General features: G+C 47.2%; 1 protein-coding gene across 7 annotated transcripts in view; it reads right to left on the reverse strand.

Moving 5' to 3' along the window:
* The window catches only part of MVB12B (multivesicular body subunit 12B), a 263,019-nt gene that overhangs the window by 96,477 nt on the left and 143,966 nt on the right, over window positions 1–22,576 (reverse strand). For 5 of the 7 annotated variants that reach the window (XM_047830752.1, XM_047830755.1, XM_047830753.1 and 2 more), the window contains exon 7: window positions 1,135–1,229. The exons of the other annotated variants lie outside the window; for them this stretch is intronic. In XM_047830752.1, the coding sequence (XP_047686708.1) occupies window positions 1,135–1,229 (95 nt within the window). The remainder of the gene's footprint in view (window positions 1–1,134; window positions 1,230–22,576) is intronic. 7 annotated transcript variants of the gene reach the window in all.

Here is a 22,576-nt window from a genome sequence, read left to right on the forward strand (position 1 = left end):
TATTCAGCTTTTCTACAAAATAGGTCATCTTTCCACACTCGTTATGCTCCTTGTCGACTTCGCTGAAATAGCCACAGCACAAAAGAAATCCTCTCTGGAGGTGCTTTTCTGAGACAACGTGCTCCCTCTACCCTTTGGGGCGACCAGGGCTTTCAGAACATCCCTGGCCTTCCCTTTCCCCACCCAGAAATCGAACAACTGGCTTTTGCTTCTACTTCCAAACCTATTAGGGAGTGATCATAACAAGAGAAACTGATACTGACATGAATTATACCATTGTTCTATTTCATCTATTTAGTAACCCCAAGTTGCAATTTTTAGAAAAAAGATTACCTTTTAAATAACGGATTCATTATGGTACATGAATGAATGCCATGTTCCCGTGTTCAAAACGTCACTCACCATTAAGGGTGTGCGCTGGTAAGTGGCACCGATTTGCTACTTCCCCTGATACACAAACGCCCCTGACTGGAGGCCGAGGATACTCGGAGGTGAGCCTGCGGGTTTCCTCCGCTCTTAGCGGGTCACCTGTGCTGCCAGGCACCTAATGAATCTCCACTCTGTAATAAGGGTTGCAGGAGTCCCCCTCCCCGGGTGAAGGTGAAAAGGGAGACTCACGCCGCTGACGTTCCTGCCAAAGTAACACCAGCAATTTCAAGGCCGGGTTCAGAAATCGCAGACCCCCACGATGGTGGTTGGGAGGGGAGACCGCCGGTGTCCCTTCGGGCCACAAATCTGGCTTTGGGAAATGAGAGGTGTGGACAGACCTGGATGTGGGCTGGTGAGCAGACCGGGCCTGGGCTCTGTGCTGCTCCCAACACCCCAGGGGCAATCTGCCCTGGCCCTGGCAGGTGAATAATACAGGGACTATTCTCAGGAAGCCTCCCTTCAAGCTTGTGAAATCCACACACTGTTTTTCATCATTAGTCTCAAAACACACGGAGTATCTGGCCCTCCTCTAAGTGCTGAGGTGACACAAAGGAAGGAAAGGGCTGATCTCTGCAGGGAACAGGCCTCCTGCAGGGTGAAAGAGAGAGGGAAGACAGATGCCATTCGAAGCCAGGAGACACGCAGAGGGAGGTGGTGCCCGGGACACAGACACCGTAGCTGGCCAGTAGCAGAGGCCCCACGTACCTGATATGGCATACAGATTGGAGTGCTGGTACTCATAGTCAGCCCGAGTGCTGTTCCTGCCTCGGAAGGTAGCAGGGAGCGTTAGAGAGATGTGCCTAAGAAAGAGACGGAGGAGAAAGGAGGTTACAGGGCGTGCAGAGCACTCCCCAAGGCCCAGAAAGCCCCCGCACCACCAACGGCCCGCAGCAGCACAGAGCATGAGGTGGGGGCGCCCTGGTGAGCAGGCCCCCCAACGGCTCGAATTCCCCCAAGGAATTCCGAAGTTTCCAGGCATCAGAAGTCACCTTTTTTTCTAATTCCTAAAAGAACATCCAAGTGGAGGAAAGGGTTTCCCAAGCCTCATGGCATGTCCAACCCAAGGTGCTCGAAGGAGGTGGGCAGCTTAGTCTCGACCTCGGTCCACGGGGCAAGATATACCAGCAGGAGCAAATACTTAGGCTCTGGACAGGCGTCTCGGTTTGTTCTGCCATCTTGGCTCATTATCTACCCAATGGCTTTCATACCTGTCCCATGGAGCCACTGAGGATAACAGTGCAGGAAGCACTTTGTGAACAAAGGTGTTGAGCATTATTATTACCATGTGAGTCCAGGAAAACTAACAACCACTGAGAATCAGAATGGCATGCTCTTCTGAATGGCTATGCCTGCATGTTCCCCCCTCTGGCAGAAGCACACAGTAGGTGCTTAGGAAAGCACCTTTGATTGATTCAACACTGTCTTTTACGGCACAGGTGTTGGCCATTAGAGCTCACAGTGCGCACAGAGCAGAAGCGAGTATTCAATCAAAGTAGATAAGCCATTTAGTGTGGTCATCAGCTGCCTTTAGCAAATGCAAAAAAGATGAAAACGATAGGAAATATATTTCAAACCCAATAGGTCTGCATAGAAAAAACAAACAAACAAACAAACAATAAAGCCTCTTCCTGGTATGACTGGGAGGTGGCCTGAAATAGCTCAGGAGCCAGAGTTTTGGCCACACTCAGTCATTCCCAAAAGGGAAAAGACGGAGGAAGGGAACGTTTATTACATCAAGCAAGCTTTACGTTGTACATGTTGCCTTTTTCACACAACAAATGTGTGACCTCCAAGAATGACTCTTGTACATCCAGGCTCCTAGGAGGGAAGGTTCTCTGGGCAAGACCTGTTTCCGCAGAGCCAGGAGCGAGCAGAAGCCTCTTGGCTACAAGATGAGCACCTAAGGCAGTAGAGGCATTCGGTTTGCTGGGCTGCAGGGTTAAGCACGGATGCAAACACCTATGTCATGGAACAGCCTGGCTGAACCAAGACGGGAGGGCGGGGGGAGGAGGAGGGCTTTGCTGAGCACAGGCTGCACTTAGCAGTGTAGGGCCACCAGCAGGCAGAAGCACAGGGAGACCCTGACGTGTGTGTGTGTGTGTGCGCGTGTGTGTGTGTAGTGAATCTGAATGTCTGCTCATTACTGATGCTAACTAAGGATGCAGAGGGGAGCTCTCTGAAGGAGCTCCCAGGCTACAGGGTGTTGAGGTACAGAAGCAAGCCACTGTGGAACAGGACATGCGCCCGGGTGCTGAGTGAGCACAAGAGTTCCGACAAAGGGGATGGGCTTCTAGTGACCCCTTCTCAGAGGAGGACATGGGTCTCGACACAGTACAAGGGACTCGGTGGAGAGTCAGGGAAAGCCAACACTGGCACAGGGTCAGGGAACACGTGGAAACGGCGCTGGAAAGGACACTGAATGCCTTACTGCAAGGTTTCTATCCCCTAGGATGAAGGTTCCTGATTCTGTTCCGCCCGTCACAGCACAAATGAAGGCATTAGAGCCACCTGGGAGCTTGCTAACACTACAGAGTCAGAGCCATGCCCCTGGGGAGTCGGGTTCAGCGGGCCTGGGGTGCAGCCAGAAATCTATTTTTAACAAGCTCCAGCAGTGACTCTGAAGGCTGGCCAGGTTTGGGACCCTGAGACGATGAAGAGCAGCTGCAGAAGGGTTTTACACAGTTGATCGGCGCCTCTGACCACAGCACTTAGTCAATGAAGCTGAGCAAACAGAAGAATGAATTATTGACTGTGGTTGTGGTTGAGCGGAGCAGAAATGATGACAGGTGAGCCTGCAGAGGGTGCTTGCCGTGTGCCAGGCCTCGGGGTGTGCAGATCTCACGCACTCTCTCCTGGCTCCTCGTGCTGCCCCTGGGAGGCGAGTGCAGGGCCCGGTGCAGGATGGGAGGCCCCGGTTCAAACACTGGAAATTTCAAGATGGGGACAGCAGAGCACTGTGCCAAGCGTGGGGCCCTTCGAGGCTGGGCCCCGGTGCACCGGTCCCGGCGGCACATCCATGAAGCTGGCTGAGGCAGACGCTGATACTGCACCAGTGAGGGGATTTCCAGAAGCCAGGGAAGGACTACACTGCAGGGCTGCCATTCCTTAAGATTTCCAAGGCTTGAAAGCACTTGCAAGAGCTACATGCAAGCAAACTAAGGACATCACACATCTGTGCAGTGCGGTGGCTACTCTAGGGCTTGGAGGCCTTCAAGAAAGGCTCATGGAGGAGGTGGGTGTTAGCGGGACTTCAGGAGACCGGCGGACCTGGACGGTGGCAAAGAAGTCAACCAGCAGCCAGAAGAGAAGACAGGGCCAGCACAGCCGTTCAGTGGTTAGAGACGGGCCAAGGGTCTGGAGCGAGAACACATAGATGGGGCCCAGGGCAGGGGTGCAGGACAGGCAGGGCCCCTGTGTGGGCAGCGGTCACCCTAGAGCAGGCAGGGAGGGGACATGAAAATGCCCACCAAGTTACAGGAACGCTTGCTTACAAATGTGATTGCACATGGAAAACAGGAAGAGCTGTGTTGGGGGGGGGGGGGGGGCAGGGAATGGAGGACAGACAGGCAAAAAGGCAAAACTAGCCTCCTAACTGGCAGGAGGCCGGAGTGGTCAGAGCCTGAAGGCCGGGAGAGGGTGTGGGACCAGGCTGAAGACGGCTACGGGGCCACAGCACAGCAGGGCCCTGCATGAGCTCGGACTGTATCCAGGAGGGCTTTGAAGCAGAGATGTGACAAGATCCAATTTGCAATTTTAAAAGAAGGCCCGCCTGTGGGAAAGTGAGGAAATAAAGCTGAGACGCCACGGTACGGGAACGGAGCAGCAAATTACAACGGAGATTATCACGAAATTGCAATTATTCAGCACTTACTGTGTGTAGACCCTTAACAATTCCTGCCAAAGGGTCCTGCTGCAGCCCTCTAGATGAATGGTTTGGGGGCACTTCTAGAATACAAAGGACTTAAACATGAAGGATGTGCTAGAGAAATCAGGTGTGGGGCTCCTCAGCTGCCCCACTCAACGTGGACTCCCTGGTCTGACCCTTCCTGCTTCCCTGGGGCATCAGGCTGTGCTCGGCTGATAGGCTCTGCAGCCCTCCCTCCCTTGGCCAGCCTCCCTTCCTTGCAGATGGTCCTTTCTGGCTCCTCCTCCAACTTTTTAAAAAGTTGCCATTTGTAAGGGTTCTGGCGCGCCCCATTCTGCACGCTTTCCCTGGGCAACCTAACCTGCATCCATACCCTGACTCAAGCTGCCCTCACACACCAGCCTGCTTTTCCCAACTCTGTCTCCTGTCACTCACTCTTCCCTCTACCAGGAAGAGGGAAAGTCCTGTAAACCTCTGAATATGCCATGTTTTTTTTTTTTTCATGCTTTAGTCTCTTTATCCATGCTGCTCTCCTTCCTAGAATCTCCATTTCTTCCTTACCTACCCTCCAAACTCCTATCCATCCCTCAAGACCCCACCTAATCATATCTTCTTTGTTAGAACCTTCCCTGGGCTTGTTCTGGGATCACAGAGGTTCCCCCCCGCCCCCCCGCCGTCGTCTCCAGTTCTCACAATATACTTGAAGCATCTGATACGAGTCTGCCTTCCTAACATGATTGTGACCTCAAGAGCAGGGCCAAAGCTCATCAGTTTTGTACTCCATTTTCTAGGACGATTTCTGACCTAGGGTAGACAACTGTTGAACATACGTTGACCACATCAAGTGCTCAACCTACTCCATTAAAACCTTTGGATCTTTTTGACATAAATGGCTATAGCATCTATTATTTTGTTTCTGTGCATGCGTGTTTGCCAATTAGACTCAAGCAGTCTCCTCTGAGACCATGCATCCCACTCCTCTGGGCTCTGAGGAAAACAGGCATGATGGAAGAAGAAATCAGTACTGGTGGTGGTCGGGAATCTATGGGAGGTGGAGGGCGGGGGGAGGATAGAGAAAATGTTTCTGATTTCCTACTCTAGACAATGTACGGTTTTCACAGTCCATGTGGAACTAAAAGAGCATTCAAGTTGCAGACCCAGCTGTGCCTCTTACAGAGTCATTGCTCCATAGCAATGTGTTGAACTGAAATGAAGTTACCCAAAACTCCAGCTACAGTGGTTCCTGCAAGAGTATGATGCAGCATTCAGAGGGCAGGAAGAGAGGCCCCAGACCAGAGACAGCTTTGGGGAGAAGAGTTCCCTACGCTGCAAATAGAGGCTTTTCGCTTCTGTTGTTTGGCCACAGGAAGGAGGGGACGTGGGAACAAACAGGAGGTTGAAAAGGCTCAGCAAGGCCTCCCTTAATGAGGATGGACAGTTGGGGCTGAGGGGACAGATAACCTGTGGTTAAAGAGGAAGAAAAAGTCACCTGCTGAAGGAGAAGTGGCCCAGGGGCGCTGCGGTGTCAGATTAGCCTGAAAATGACAGACGACAGGAACCAGGGAGGCTCTGCATTCAGCGGGGTCTCAGAGCAAAAGGAAATTCTACGTCCCCCGGGGTCGGGGGGGGGGGACCCCACGCCAGGCACTGGGCTGAGTTTCTTTACATATTCCCCTCGCCTGATCTTCCCAGCAACCTTTTCAGATAAGAATAGTTAACTCCATTCAATAGAACAGGGGACTGGGGCTTTTGAGGTAAAGCTGACAAACAGAAAGCTGGGAATTAATGAAAAGGTTAGTTTATGTGTCCTCTGGAGATTATTACCGTTACCCGAAAGTCGCCCTGATGTATCGTCTTGACTACCGGCTACACAGAGTGAGGACTGCACGGTCCATCCCTAGGCCCCCCTTGAAAGTGATGTCAAGGATGCCACATCTCTGCCACTTGCTAGCTTGAGGACCCTGGAAGGCCACAGTCCCTATTAGAGGGATCTAATTAGAGGGATCCCACCTCTCAAAGGGAAAAACAACAGCGTGGGACAACCCACGGCCCAACCACAAACCCAGGGAGGCAGAGCGGTGGCGGTGGTGAACAGTATTGGCCCTGCAGTCAGCCTGACGCGGGTTCAAACCCCAGCACCGCCCTAGGCGCTGGGTGCCCTTCAGTGAGGGTATGTTGCCTGCTGGTGCACACCTCGCTACGAGGCAGAGCAGACAGTGTCGGTGACAATTTCACATACAGATCCTATTCTGATTCTTCCTGTTCCTGCCATTGTTTTAGAGTCCTGTTCATGAGGGCCTCAGCCCAGGACCATTACAGAACCCACTGGTGTCCTCTCTCTGCGGGAGAATGAAATCCCACTGCCCCACCATTGGGACGTCCTGCCAGCTCCAGCCCGTCCCTCCTCTCTGAACTTGTCCTGTTCACGGTCCCTGCACTCACCTCCTCCAACCTCACCAGCAACCTGAACTCTCATTCCTGCCTCAGGGCCTCTGTACTTGCGGTTCCCTCTGCCTTAAACACACTTCCCCCAGCTCTCCAGAAGCTGGCTTCTCCCCCCCGCAGGCCACCCCCTAGATGTCTGCTGGGGCACCTCTCCTCCAGCCGCTTGCTCTTATGACACCCCACTTTCTTCTCTGCAGACCCCTCCCACTCTGCAGGACTGTCTGATTTGCTTCCAAGTCACCAGAACATGATCTCCACTACACTTTCTCTTTCCACCAAAGCCCTAGTGCCTAGAACAGTGCCCTGCACACAGTGGGCACTTAAAAATATGAGAGCCTTGTAAGATTACCTAATGCCTGAACGAAAGGGTGAATCTGATTCTGACCGGTACTTAGAGACAATGTGGGGAAACTTACGGGAAAACTTCCCATTTGTCTCTTTCTCATCCCCAGGACAGAGTTGGTTAAGTGTTTGGAAAATGCAACTATTTCTGCTTCATGAATATTTTTACATAACATAAACACATTCATCATGGCATTGCTTAAAATGCAAAAAATGGAATAAAGTATCAAATAATAGGGGACTGGTTAAAAAATTATGGTACAACTATCTGACAAAATAATTTTACAGCCATTTAAAACATTTTAGAAGACTGTAACAGCCAGAGCCCGTGCCTGTTACTATAGCATCTGGTGGGAAGATACAAAGGCCTAATTTTCACACTTGAAGTTGTGATTGGTTAACTCAACACCTTGGCTTCTTTCCCATAACCTCATGGTCTAAAGAGATTAAGGGAACGCACCATTCATGATGCTGGATGTTGCTGGCAGAGGAAAGAAGGAAGCAGTCAGGTGCTTCAGCAGACCGTGGACACTAGATGCTCTTCTGAAGCACCCAATCCAGAGGGGTTAGAAGAACGAGTACTCCATGGCATCCAACAAAACTGAAAAGTGATGGCTGCTGGTGCCCCCAAAGACACCAAGTTCAGTGAAGTCACTTCAAGGGGCCCCAAAGTCGTTGATTACTCTGTAAGCAGAGCAATGTGTTTTAGATTTTAAGAGTGTTCATAAAGATCACTAGCAGGCCAGAAAGACCCAAAGACTCAGGAAACCCGCTCTACCTAGGGGGGCACCTAGAGATGAAGACCTTCTAGAACCATCCCTAATAGGCCTCGGACCACCGGAACAAGGGATCGACCATCAGAGGCCAACAATCTCTGCCACTTGACTCAAATGATGGCTCATTATTCCCAAATCTGTTTGGTAACTGGAGAATTCCAACTAGAAGAGCCCCTAAATCCTAGGGGAGCTTTATCTAATGTTCCTCCCCATTCCCTACCGGGGAACAGCCTGGAGGAGACAGGCACACCCTGCTGAGTGATCACCTCTCTCCGCAGGAGGGGCTGGCGGTCCTGTAACAAATAGGTCAGCATTACACATGCTGCTGACAAGGGCTCTGGCTAAATAGATGCTGAGGGAAATTTCATTTTTTTTCCCCCAAGTCAGTTTTAGGCACCTTATTCAATTAACATGGCCACTAAGCTGCAGACAGCTCCATATAAAAGCCCCTCAGTTATAGAATACATTTTATTATGTGACAATAGTTGCCAGCACGATTTATTTCCTTTGATGGGATTCTGCTTTTTCCTTGTTAATTTAAATCTGTATTTTCTAGTGCTGATTCCAGGTCTGTGTGAATTTTTAAAATGTTACCATTAATCTTCTGGACCCAGTGGCCACATATAATGAAGACGGCTCTGCCCAGGCGGCCGTAATGCCTGCTGTCCTCTCAAACTGTCAGAGGGCAGCATGGAGGGAACGGTGGCTGGTGAGGCAGAGGCAGACTCAAGGTTGGAGACAGACGTCACTTTTATCTCTCACCTCTTATATACGCATGGGTGCATACATGTTCACGCACATATGCAGAACAAACTTTGTGGTGTGAAATTACAACTCCCATTCTGTTTTTCCGGGACTGACAGCTGTATTAGACCCACCTTCGGGGGGCAGGAGATCTCAGTGTGTGCTCCAGGGACCTCTGGACACTTTCAGGGAGTCCATAGGGTCACAACTATTTTCATAATCATACCAAGACACCGGGGTGCCTGGGTGGCTCAGTCGATTAAGCATCAGACTTCAGCCCAGGTCATGATCTCACAGTTTGTGAGTTCAAGCCCCATATCGGGCTCGGTGCTGACAGCTCAGAGTCTGGAGCTTGCTTTGGATTCTGTCTCCCTCTCTCTTTGCCCCTCCCCTGCTTGCACTCTCTCTCTCTCTCTCAAAAATAAACATTAAAAAAAAAATAATACCAAGACACCCCTCCTCTTACAAGCAGAAAGAAGTTTTCAGAAGCTGCGGGACTTCTGAGGTCATCGCTCGCTCTGATGTCTCCTTGCATATTCTTGTGTTTCACGTGTTTCTCAGTTTTAATTTCTAATAAGGTAATTATAGATAAACATAAGCCACTTCAACAAAAAGCTCTTTGGAATCCCCAATTTTTAAAACTATGAAAGTCTTAGACCAACCAGCTTAAAGACCACTATTGTAGGACAATGTGTTGGAACTCTGCAAAAGCCTGAGGTCTGAAGTTGGTGGGGTGGGGTTTAGAAGAGTAGTAAGAAAAAGAACAAAGGCTTGGTCTTAGTATTCTTCATTAAAGAAAAAGGTGCTCGTGGCAAAAAGTTAAAAAATGTTCACAAGCGGAAAAAAGACAGAGGACAAGACTTACTTGCTAAGGCCAAGCAAGTAACTATTTCCAAGAATTTAGTTCATAATAAAGTAATCTAGGGGCGCCTGGGTGGCTCATTCAGTTAAGCGTTTGACTTCGGCTCAGGTCATGATCTCACAGTTCGTGAGTTTGAGCCCCGCATCGGGCTCTGTGCTGACAGCTCGGAGCGTGGAGCCTGCTTCGAATTCTGTGTCTCCCTTTCTCTCTGCCCCTCCCCCGCTCATGCTCTGTCTCTCTCTCTCCTTCAAAAATAAATAAACACATTTTAAAAAATTAAAAAAAAGAATAAAGTAGTCTAAAATATTTGAAGGTTTTGCTTTAACCTATTATTCATTTACCTGAACCCTGCAAGGGGGAATGGCAGAGCTAGAACATGTTTGTCAAAAAAAAAAAAAAAATTACATACATACATATAGAAAGGAAAAGAGACATAGCAGTAATAAAAATAGGAAACGACCCAAGAGATTCACAGTGACTATTCTAGAGAAGATGAAAGGAAGGGACAAAATTATGAAGTCCAGAAGGCCTAGGGTTTGATACACTCTGATTAAATGCATCTTGATTTAACAGCCTCAGCAGGGTGGGAAGGGGACAGTGCCTAGACGGCCAGCCAGTAAAGAGGAGTCAGGTGTCTGGTTACAGTAACTGGATCATGACACTCGTCACACGAGAGCTACCTCACAGTTCCCCGATGAGCCTGTGAATCCCTTTTCTGAATGGTAGTGAGCAAACACTTAGAGAATATAAACTTTTATTTGGGGGACAACGCCAGAAGTGGCAGACCGCTCTGGACAGAAACAGCAGATCTTCAAAATACCAGGGAATAACAGTTGTTTATCCATTCACACTGGGACAAAGAATTGACAGTTGAAAAAAAAATCAAATCAGGGGGATGGAAGCGTACATGCCCTAGAAGAACCAGGACTGTAGGGTTTGTAGGGCCAGTGATGGCTCTGGCCAGTCTCCTCTCACAGAGACTCTACAAAAACTAAAGAAAACAGAGAAAGGTAATGAAGATTCAGGATCTCTCCCAAGTAATGAGCACTTAAATGAGATGTGGGGAGAAGTCATACATCCTGCCAGTTGGTCAACACCCAGTCTAGAAATACATATCCTCACACCTAGGTCTATAAAAAAAGGTCCCACAACAAGAAATTCGCTCTAAAAAAAAGAATTTACTGTAGGATACAGAGAAAGTTATCTGCATTAGAAATACAGCAATACAATTAAAAAAAACCTGTATCAGTAATATCGTGGAAATCCCCCCAAATTTTCCAGAATGTAGAGAAAGAATACAGAGATGATGAGGAAAACTATGATAAACATAGAAAACCAATCTAAACATTCTCAGTGTTAGAAAGAAATCAGAATAATTAAAAGTAACAACCATAAAAAAAAAAAAAAGTTTAAAGCTTGCCTAATCAAAAGAAAAAAATACCCAACCAAATATAGAAGTCAACAGGGCTTCCAGCATTCCAAGCAAAAATCAATAAAGACTCATGGCTAAATAAATCCTGACTTCCAGACTCCCTAATTTCAAGACTTAGTATAAAGCTACAATAATCAATACAGTGTGGTATTAGGGCATAAAGATAGACACATAGATCAATGCAACAGAATGGAGAGTCCAGAAATAGACCCACACATATATGACCCATGGATTTTCAGCAAAGGTGCCTAGAAAATTCAATGAAGAAAGGGTAATCTTTTCAACAAATGGTGTTGGAACTAGATAGCCACATGTGAATAAATGAATCTTGATGTTTTCTTCACACCATTGATAAAACGACCCGAGATTCACAGAACTGTTCTTAGAGAAAAGAGAAGGGGCAAACTGTTAAGTCTAGAAGTCCTAGAGTTTGATACTTTTAATTTAAATGCATCTTGATTTCATGGGCATAGCATGGCCTCTCTTAGAGGAAAATGAAGGGGAACGCTTTTGCGACCCTAGGTTTGGCAAAAATTTCTTAAATAAGACACAGAAAAGCACAAACTATACAAGAAAAAAAAATCAACTTCAACATCTAAAACTCTTTTTAATGTTTATTTATTTATTGGGAGGGGAGGGGCAGAGAGAGAATCCCAAGCAGGCTCCCTGCGGTCAGCACAGAGCCCGATGCCAGGCTTGAACTCACGAATTGGGAGAACATGACTTGAGTCGAAATCAAGAGTCAGACACTTAACCAACTGAGCCGCCTAGGCGCCCCAAAACTCTTATTCTTTAAAAGATGTGTTACGGGGTACCTGGGTGGCTCAGTTGGTTAAGCGTCCGACTTCAGCTCAGGTCATGATCTCATAGTCTGTGAGTTTGAGCCCCGCATCAGGCTCTGTGCTGACAGCTCAGAGCCTGGAGCCTGCTTCAGATTCTGTGTCTCCCTCTCTCTCTGCCCCTTCCCCGCTCATGCTCTGTCTCTGTCTCAAAAATAAATACAAACATTTTTTTTTAATTAAAAAAAAAATAAAATAAATAAAAGATGTGTTACAAAAATGAAAAGACAAGCCACAGACCTGAAGATAACTGCAAAACACATATCCAATTTATAGCCAGTATTTATCCTGAACTCTTACAACTTCATACAAGACAAATAATCCAGTTAAAAAAAATGGTCAAAAGATTGGAACAGACACTTCACTAGAGAAAATGTACAATCAGCACATGAAAAGATGTTCAACCTCACTGATCATTAGGAAGTGCAGATTGAGGCCTCAGTGCAATACTACCACACATCTTCTAGAATGGCAAAAATTAAATAGGCTAAAAATATCAATCTGTTGGCAAGGTCGAGGAGCAACTGGAACTCGTATGTGTTGTTGGTGGGAATGTAAAATGGTACAACTGCACGAAAGAGTTTGCAGTTTCTTAGAAAGTTTGACATACCCCATCATACAAGCCAGCCATTACACTTCTTGATTTTTACCCAAGAGAAATGAAAGGGTAAGTCTGTACAAAAAATCAGACACAGGGGGCGCCTGGGTGGCTCAGTCAGTTAAGTGTCGGACTCTTGATTTTGGTTCAGGTCGTGATCTCACAGTTCTTGAGTTTGAGCCCTGCGTCGGGCTCGGCGCGGACAGTGTGGAGCCTTCTTGGGATTCTCCGTCTCTCCTCTCCGCACCTCCCCCCCCCGCCGCCCTTCCCCTGCTCACTCTCTCTCAAAATAAACATAAAAAAAAAGAATTATACACCAATGTACTAAACAGCTATTTATCTGTAGTAATAAAAACTAAAAACAAGCTAAATGTCCAGTGATTTGATAACTGTATCACAGTATGTATATCCATGCCATGGATACTACTCAACAATAAAAAAGAAACTGCTGACAAACCCAACGTGGGTAAATATCAAGATAATTACGCCAAGTCAAAAATAAAGTAAAAAGTACAGGTGGGATCATTCCGTGATATTATGTAAAGGTCTAGAAAATGCAAACTAACCCATAGGGATAGAAAGCAGATCAGCGGCTGCCTGAGGAGGGAGGGTGTCCTATGAAGGACGACAAGGAGGTTTTGGGGTTGGTGGGTATATTCCAGGATGTTGATTTTGGTGATGGCAGCATATGTCAAAGCTCATCAAATTCTACTTTAAATAGGTGCAGTTTATCCTAGATTGAGTATACTTTAGTGAAGCTGAAAATACTTCCCTGATCTAAAAAAGAAGACAAAAACACCGAAAGAAAGAAGCCAACCGGGCTGACGGTCCTCCAGAAATGGCAGTCAAGAGAGACCCACTGCGAGACGAATCCTGGCAGACACCGACAGTGACTTCAGACTTTTCCTCTATCATACTACTTGCCTCAAGACAAAGGAGCCACAGAGGTTCTGAAGGAAGACAGAGCTGAATTCCAGCAATTTCTTATTCCCTCAAGTTGTCTTTCACAGTGGAAGACGCTGACAAAGCAAGACCATTCACGTCCCTTTCTCTGAAAGAAATACATTCAAACATGCGCCAAAGGATTTGAAGTTAAGACTTAAGAGTGGGGAAGAAAGCAGAACAAAGGACCTGCGTTTTTTCTTTCCCCCTAGAAATGGAGCCTGAGGAAATAACTGGAAATGTGGGAAAAGACTTACTGAAGATAAAAACAGGCAAATAACCTTAGCGACATTTTCGGAGGGCTTCCCCTTCACATGCATCACGTAACCCCCACCCGAATCCTACAACTGGGCGCTGAGATCATCTCTGTTTGACAGATGGCCTCGGAAAGGCTCAGCAGCTTGCCTGGGGTGGGGGTGGGGGGGGAGACACAGCTTGGATTTGAACCCTGACGGGGAAAACTACAACATTCAGCTCAGAATCGTGACGCTCTACTCAAACACCAGAACGTTAGGTTATAAATATGACATAATTTATGGAACATTATAAAGTCTCTGATTCAAAATACTTTGCAGATATAAAATGATGTTTACAGGTTTTGTGGGTGGAACTGGGGGAGGGTGCTGACCATGTTATTGGGAGCGTGAACTCAGCTGCAGGAGAGGCGTGGATGCATCCTTGCAGCTGTGTTTGTCAGAGCAGTGAATTGGGAAAATGTTCATTTTAATACTGAACTAGGACAGAAGAAGAAGGAAAATGCCAGACTTTTTCTATCACCACAGCCAAATCTCAAAGACTCAGTTGTTTGATCAAAATGAAACACAACAAACCCTGAGTAGGCAACAACCCTACACACATTATTTCTGTGGGTACCCATATATGTAACAGGCACCCAAGAACCAAAGGGACCTGAAAGGATACATCAGATCACAGCAGAGATGGCCCTGGGCTGGTGGCAGGGCTGGGATCACAGTGTGGACCACGGACGTCTGAGCTGAGAGTGTGGATCCCCCTCTCCCTTCATATATTTTTATGTGTTAATTTTTTCTAATGGGAAGTTATTCTTTTTATCAGTAAAAGGAAGACGGCAGAGACCAGAAGTTGCCGGGAGTGTTAGCTGAGCAAATGTATACGAAAGCAAACAGCACAGCACTCGGTGCAAAAGGAACATCTTGTTTTCCAGCTAACCTGCCTGCTGGTGGACAAGGACCAGAGGTAACGTGCAAAAGAAAGTAACACAATGGGGAGGGGGGAGGAGGAATAGAATATGCAAAAGCCACAATAATTGAGTGGAGGTGGTCGGGGGAGAAAGAACACGGCAAATGGCTAAATGAAATTCCACTTTATTCCTGCAAAACACCATTGGGAAGAAGTCATCTGTGACACACAGCTTCTGTGCCAGGTGTAAGGACGTGCTTAATGAATGCCATTTAATGAAGAAAAAGGCTCTTATAAAACACCTGGCACAAGCAGGGTGAGGGAGTCACAGGAAAGGGGACCCTCGCTGCACCTGCTGGCATTTTAATAAGCACCTTCTAGAGCGTCCGCTCTCCAAGGCTGGTCAACGGTGTCAGAATGAGGTCCCTGACCATTGCCCACACTCGCTGACAGTTTGGGCAAGCTTATTTCTTAAGGACCATATGCTCAGGTATCAGATCGCCCTGGATGGTAATTAAAATGAATCATTTTCAGCTGGAAAGCCCGACCAGCACCGGTATCCTCAAAGACTTTGCAGAGGATTCCCACTCCAGGTCCCCTGTGCTTCCAAACTGAGTTCTTAGTTAGATTTAGATCTGTGAAGACCCAGAGATAATGAGAGATAATGTTGCGATTTTTTTCTTGCAATTTCATTCCACTGAGACTGAAAGTCTTGAGGACTTTAAGGAGTCTAGGTCCTAAAATAATTTTCGGTCTGGGGAGTTTTCTTTTCTCGTTGATTTTGGAACCAACCTCAGAAAGAAATAACCACGTGCAAGTTTCACTACCATTTTTAAGGGCTGATGAGACATTTTTCCTTTTGTTTTGTGGCTGACACCAGCAGAGTCAAGTGAGGTTTTGTAAAACCTAAAAGACCTATTTCCTCTACGATGATCTTCACGATCTCACAAACTTTCTATGCTCAGACTTGAAACTTGATTCCAAATATACCCAATGAATTGATGCTGCCCAAGGGCAGACGGACTGAGGTATCGGTAGGCACACAAGGCTGCCATAGTCATATGTTGTGACTGACTCGGTCCACCAGTTTTTAACTGAGCTCCTACTATATGCCAAGCACAGGTTTGGCACAGAGATCGTTTGAAAACCCAAATGATAAATGCGTATTACTAAGTGAAAGATGCCAATCTGAGAAGGCAACATGCTACTGGATTCCAATTCTAGGACATTCTGGAAAAGACAAAACTGTGGAGACAGTAAAAAGATGACTAGTTTCCAGGGGCTGGGAGAGAGGTGAATGGGCAGAACAGAGGATTTTCAAGGCAGTGAGGATACTCTGAATGATTTTATGACGACGGGCATAGGTCATTATACATCTGTGCAAACCCACAGAATGTCCAACACCAAGAGCAAACCCAAACTATGGACTTGAGGGGATTACAATGTGTCAGTGTAGTTTCATCCCTGGTTTAAAAACAAACAAACAAACAAAGCACCACTCTGGCGAGGAATGTTGATAACAGGGAAGCTACGTACATGTGATGACAGGGGATATATGAAAGATCTCTTCCCCTCAATTTTAGAGTGAGCTTACAACTGTGCTAAAAGAATAGAGTTTAAAAAAAAAATGAAAAGGGCCACACGAGACTTCTATCTGTCCTCTTTAGGAATTTATCTATAAGTAAATTGAAACACATAAATTGCCTATATTGCAAAGTAAAAAAGCTCTAAATAGAAGGTATACAAGTAAGGTTCTAGGTTTTAATTTTAAAGCAATGGCATAAAACAAACAAACATCTGTTGAGTGCCTACCCTGCACCAGGCACTCTGCTAAACCCTAGGAAGTGTCCAGTGCAGGGTCGTTCAGGAAAGTGGGAGGTGATTTCAGACTCCTGATGGTCAGGAGGTGGGGAAGGGGGGCTCTTGACATGAAGCCTTTGTTCCTGCAATCATCTATTATTAGGACAGTTACCACTTACTGAGCACCTCAATTACTCTTCACGATTCACACTCATCCCTAATTGGCCCAACCCGGCAAGGTAAGTATTATTCTACTGACCAGGGGAAAGGAGGTTCAGAGAGGTTAAGGGACTTGCCCAAGGTCACAGAGCTAAAGAAACTGGCCGAGCTGGGATCTGACCTGATCCTTTTTTCCACTAGAACATGCTGTTTTGCCGAAATCACGCAAAGCACCAACCAAATGTACGGATTTGTTCATTTTCCATTCAAGCAACTCGTGTGCCACGATCAATACGACTTCAGCCTACCAACTTGACTATATAATGAGTTTTCCTCATGGGCAACACAGACACCACGTTCTCCCAACCAGATCACTCTGCATTGGACAGGAAAACTGCCACTGGAAGGCTAAGGAAATCACAATTCCAAACTCCCCAAGTTCCTCAACGTGCAGCTTGAAAGTATGTGCAGCTCGACAGCATATGGCAAATCAATTACTAGTTTAAATCTTAAAACAAAAACATGGCAAGTGTGGTGCAGAAATAATCAAGAACAACGGTTCAGTTTAGATTACAGTGGGCCACTAGAGTTTTGAATACAATTAATCATCATTCCAGGCAATGGGAAGCCATATTGACACTTATTCCTAATTTGAATATTTAATTAGGGTGAAGTTCTTCATCAAATTATCGCAGAACTGGGAGAAAGCCTGGAAGACTTACACAATTACTATCTTAACCCCTCACCAGCTGCTCACCTGTGAGCACAGCGATCCCCGCCCCAGCCCTGCGGGGGCCCCCGCGCCCACAGTCTGGCTCCGTGAGAGCTGGGCCGGAGAGGGGGGTGTGATTGAAGCTACGGCTGGGGCCGACGGGAGCCAAGTGGTGGCAACAGAGAGGTCTCAGGGAATGAGGTGCTCACGCTCCGACCGGACTCGGAAAGAAACCCTGGACCAAGACAGGAGGCCACGTGCACGAGGGCCCGCGGTGTGTCTGGTGGGGCACTTTCATGTGGCCCCCATTTAGTCCCCAGAACAATCTCCAAGGGAGATAGTCTTATCCCCACCTTCACAGAAGAGGTAACGGAGGCTCAGAGTAGCAAGATAACGCGCTCGAGGGAACACTGCTTGTGAGTGGTGTAAAGAAGGCCAAGTCACTCATTACACACACCCGCCCTTGTACTCACCAGAAATAAGGACAAAGAGAACACGGAAGTAAAAAAAAAAAAAAAAGTACAAATGTATTCAAAGCTGTATTTTAGATACCCAGCATTGGGTGTGTAAATAAGGGGGTAGGGGTGAAGGGGGGGGGGGGATGCATTCCAAACCCAGGTGCACTCAACAAGCATTCTCCAATTTAACTCTTGGATTCAAAATGTACCACCGGGCTCCCCACACTGGGGAGTCCTAAGGATGCTGTGGCCAGCTGCTCAGGAGGATGGGGCGTGGGGAGGGGCAGCAGAGCTCAAGGAAACGTCCTCGTACAGCGGGCTGGAGGCCTGGGGTAGCCGTCCAGCCCCTGCGCGGGGAGGCCTCGCAGAGGTGGGCGCTGCAGGGGTCCAAGGGGAGGGAAGTCAGTAACAGCCTAAGAAAATGTGGACTTTTCTTCTTTCAAAACGGCGACAGCTCCACAATCGCATCTGTAACTACCTATCGGTTTAGGCAAGAGATATCCTTTCCTTCGAGTTCGGTCTTTCACTCTGGGACAAGACTTTTGACACTTCACAGATGCCCTGGGGTTCTGCGGGACCCAAAGTACATTTTCGCGGGAAGTCTCCCTCAAGGCCCCCAGGACAGGACCAAAGGCTGACTTCACACACTGCACGTGGCCACGGGAGGTCTTGAGCTCCTTCGGCTGAGCCGGCTGCCAGACGCCACAGGTGCTGTGGACGAGGGACATCCTCCTCGTTGCAGATCAGCAGCTTTCTCTTAAAGGCTTGAGATGGGTTCATTTACCCTCTTGTGGAAATCGTCCAAACTCCATTTGCACTGGCCACTTCAGCAGGAGGCCGATTATCCAGACGGAGGGATGGGCTGCCCCAGGCAGAGCCTGCACGGCTCCCCTCCGGCCACAGCCGCCGCTCGGCCCCCTGCCTCGGCCAGGCCGGTGGCAGCAGCAGACCCAGGATCCATCACAGCCCCGCTCTGAGCTTGCCTCGTTGCGGGAGCAAACGGCGTCGGGAACTTTGAAACTTTCCTTTGTATATTACATTAATCCATATAAGAAAATCTCTTTTAATGAGGAGTGATGTAGTTACAAACTCTCCAGAGCCATAATTAGAGCAAACTAATTGAAGTTGTGTTTTGACACACTTTCCAAATTCACGGGTGCCGGATGACATATTCACAACACTGGTGCCGCACAACCATGGCGACGGCAAAATCATTAGGCTAATAACACTTATTTGCATTCTTATCACGCTGCAGCTCTCCTTTAAATACTGTTTCTACTATTGCTCCTTTACTGTAAGTTTCCACTGGAAGATATTAACAGTAATTATTACTACTTTAGTGGAATTTTAATGTTAAAGAATAACAATGTGCATTAACATACACCGAATGCCAATTCTTTTTAACCACTTTCAGAAGGTTTGGGGGTTCTTCCCGGCCAGCACCCCACAGCCTGAGGTGAGGGAGATGCTATTTTCAGCTTCCTTTTAGGACAACCACTCAAAGCCCACACCCAGAGAGATCTGAAGCCAGGGTTTCAGAACTATTTTGTTTCAAATGTTTGACGAGGAAAATCTTTCTCCCCCCCCCTTTTTTTTTTTACTCTTAAAGCACATTAAAATGAAATAGTTGAGAAATTTTTTCCAAGCAGTTAAAAAAAAAAAATCAACAATTTACAACACGGTCTTTGGTAATAATACTAATGAATTCCAGGAGGACATGCTTTAACCACTCGGCCGCCACTCTCTCAGTGATTAAAGACAGACTTGGAAAAACTAGAACGTGAGAAAGACCAGTGGGGGTGGGGCAGTCCTGATCTGTCAATACTGAGGCCCTGTTTGCCATCAACAAGGCCAATTTTTTGGATGCTTAACTCAGACACTCACACACAGAGAGGAAGGCTCGACAGTTCTCAATAATGGTTATTAATGACTCCCTCCTCTAAAGTGACAAATTACTCTTGAAATTTAGAAATCCAAGAGGTATGAAGAGTGAATGAACATGACAGGAAATGCAGGGAGCACAAAGTTCCCGCTTACTCTAGGTGGAGAAGGGCGGGGCCCTGGAAGACAATTAAGGTCAAGGTCCCTCCTCTCTGGGTATTCAGAGGCTCTACCAGGGTGGTGACCACAGCCCTTCCTCAGCCAGGTTTCTCCCAGGACCTCGTGTGGGGTCACCAAGGGCAGCACAGTGCTGTCTGTCACACCTCACAGCCCGAAGTATCAAATGCTAGCTGGACCATGACTGGAGGGGAGACCTGGTCCCAGCCCCCCTGCCTCTCCCCACGTGCGTGGCAGTAAGTCACCTCCAAAGGGCCCTCACTTGGAGACTTGGGGTTGGGGTAGGCAGTTGCTCAGACTGTGGGCTTCTACAGATACCTCAGGATCAAGAAAAACCACCACCAACCACATCACTTGCCAAGAGGGTGCGAGGACAAAGGATGGCATGGGTTTAACAAGACGCACCACTGTGTTCAATTTCAGGGTACTCAAATCGACATTTCAGGAGCGAGGCTTAATCTCAGCCTGCCAAGATTTAACTGGGTGAAGAGCACGCTTCCTTAGAAAAATGCCAAAGACTCGACTCTGGAGTTTGGAGTTATATCCAGCATTGTGTATATAAATTAGGGGGTGGAGGCGGGGGTGGGGGGTGGGGGTGGGGGTACAGTCCAAACCCAGGTGCACTCAACAAGCATTCTCAAATTTAAGGCTTTGGAGTTTTCAGTTAAGTTACCATCCTTGTACTAAACTGTTATTTTTCAAGTCACTGATTACTTAAAAAAAAAAAAAAGAAAGAAAGAAAGAAAAAGAAAGGAAACTAACTTCATAGCTGCTGCAACACTCCAAATCATGGTATTTATTCACTACATTTAAGTTTTATTACACTTGAACCCTGCAATGCCAAAACACCTACCTCCCATATAAAAGAAATGAAGAAAAAAGTGAAGTCTGGGACCCAGGGCACCACACTTCCATTCCAGATGATCTAGTCTAATCTTATAAACTGAAATATTTAAAGAGTCTCTAAACCTCACTGACCCTACTTTTAAAAACAAGGAACATATGGGCACTTCTAGCTTTTCATCTTCTTCCAGCCTACTAAAATATCCGCTTTTCCAAAATTCAAGAGCAGCGAGACTGCCAAACACAGATTCATAAAAGGCTACGTGCGTGAGAGTGCAGGGCGGGCAGGGGAACAGTCCGAGCCGAAAATAACAAACCCTAACAAAGAATCAAAGGCGCATTCTTCTCCTCCTTGCTCAATCAATCTCAGAAGCTGTGGAAAACAATTTGCTGAGCAAAATGAAGCAATGACTAAGAAGGAGGTACAATGTGAACCATGGGCTGAAATGGCTTGTGGCTGTGTCTGGTCCTGGTCGAGGCCGCAGGAGACACTGAGGCAAGAGTCTTAACACTCAGGCAGGGGTGGTGGGACTGGGCTCCAGTCCTGGCTCCTCTGAGCCCTGATGCTCTGCCTTTGGGTCAGCCGCCACCTCTCCTGGCTGCAGCTTGCTCGTTTCTTAAAAGCTTTGCTCGTTTCCATTACGCACCTCACTGCGTGGTTAGGAAGATTTAAACAATATCTGTAAAGTGTTTGCACAGTGCCCGGCACAAGATGCTTAAAAAAATTGTGGCTGAAATAATGATGATGATAATTTCGTTTATTCGATTGTTAATATTATTATTCAACTGGAAACAAAACATCTGCTCAAGAAAGATATTCAAGTTGAATGCTACCCGACCCACGGGCAAAAACCCGACCCGAATAAAATTCAAGGGGACTTTTAAAAGTTCCTGCAAGCAAGGGATTTTATTAAATATCCAAATTAATAATTGAAACCCTGCCTTGAAATAGAACAGCCTGGGGGTGGGGGTTGGGGTGGGTAAAATCACGGGAAATTTCGCTTAACGCCCATTTTTACTTTGTTTGGCAGCTAGATTTACACTGAAAGATCCAGGTGAAATATTCCATAGAGCTACCTGCAAATAGACTGTCAGCTTCCACTCTGATAAAAGGTAAAATATCCTCTTCTAAATGGTCTGGTTCACAAAACCGACCCTAAAGTGAACTGATAAATCTGTTCTGACACACGGAAAACTATTTTCATAATCCTGAAAAAGGCCTTTCTCCAAACCCTGGAGCTTTAAACCAACTGCACAAAGAGCCCCATGCACTTGCGAACCAGGCACAGGAGGAAATCATTTCACATTTACAGCCCTGCTTCCGGGACAACAAGAAGCACGCAGAACCATCATAACCACCAAGAAAAATAAGACACTCACAGAGTCACAAAAATCACAAAGATACCACATTTACAAGCAGCAAATACCTTGTCAAAATCTGATGTGGAAGAGTGAGAGCAAAGAAGGCCGGCTCAGAGGCAGGAGCTGTATTGACTAATAGTCAATTCTTCATTAAATAGAAGCTCTGACTTCCCAAGAAGCCATATTAAAAATTAATATCAAAAAGTGTATTGCTCAGCCTAAACCCATCATTCATATCCAACAATACCAAACTGCATTCTAATGAAATTTCCCCTTCAAAATTACTGACACCAAAGCGAAGTTTGATACTGTTGCAAGAGCAGTCACAGCTCGGTGACCCCGGCACTTGAGAGATATTCAGAGAACCCTCCCCTGTAGGTCTCTTTTGCAGGGCTCTCATCATCGCCAGAATAAATCAAACTGCTTGTAACCCCGCTTCATCGCGGGCTCGGGAGCCATTTGAGCTGTGACGCCAGGACCCTCTCGTGTATGGCGCCCACATGTTCTCCTCGGCCACCATCTATGGCACCAGCGGACTGGACCCCGGCCAACATCCGGGTGTCTCCTGAGAGGGTGTGAGTGCAGACTGCGAGGGCAGCTTCCAACCGGAGGAGCCCAGGAAGACAACGGGCTCCCCCAGCCCCACGTGCACACTCTGGGAAGCCCCCGGCTCCCAGCTGCTGGTCAGGAGCCTGGAGAGGCCGCACGTGAAGACGGCTGGGACACCTGGCTGGCTGCTCCACAGCCAGTGA

The sequence above is a fragment of the Prionailurus viverrinus genome, chromosome D4 (assembly GCF_022837055.1).
Source record: "Prionailurus viverrinus isolate Anna chromosome D4, UM_Priviv_1.0, whole genome shotgun sequence".
Classification (NCBI taxonomy): Eukaryota; Metazoa; Chordata; class Mammalia; order Carnivora; family Felidae; genus Prionailurus; species Prionailurus viverrinus.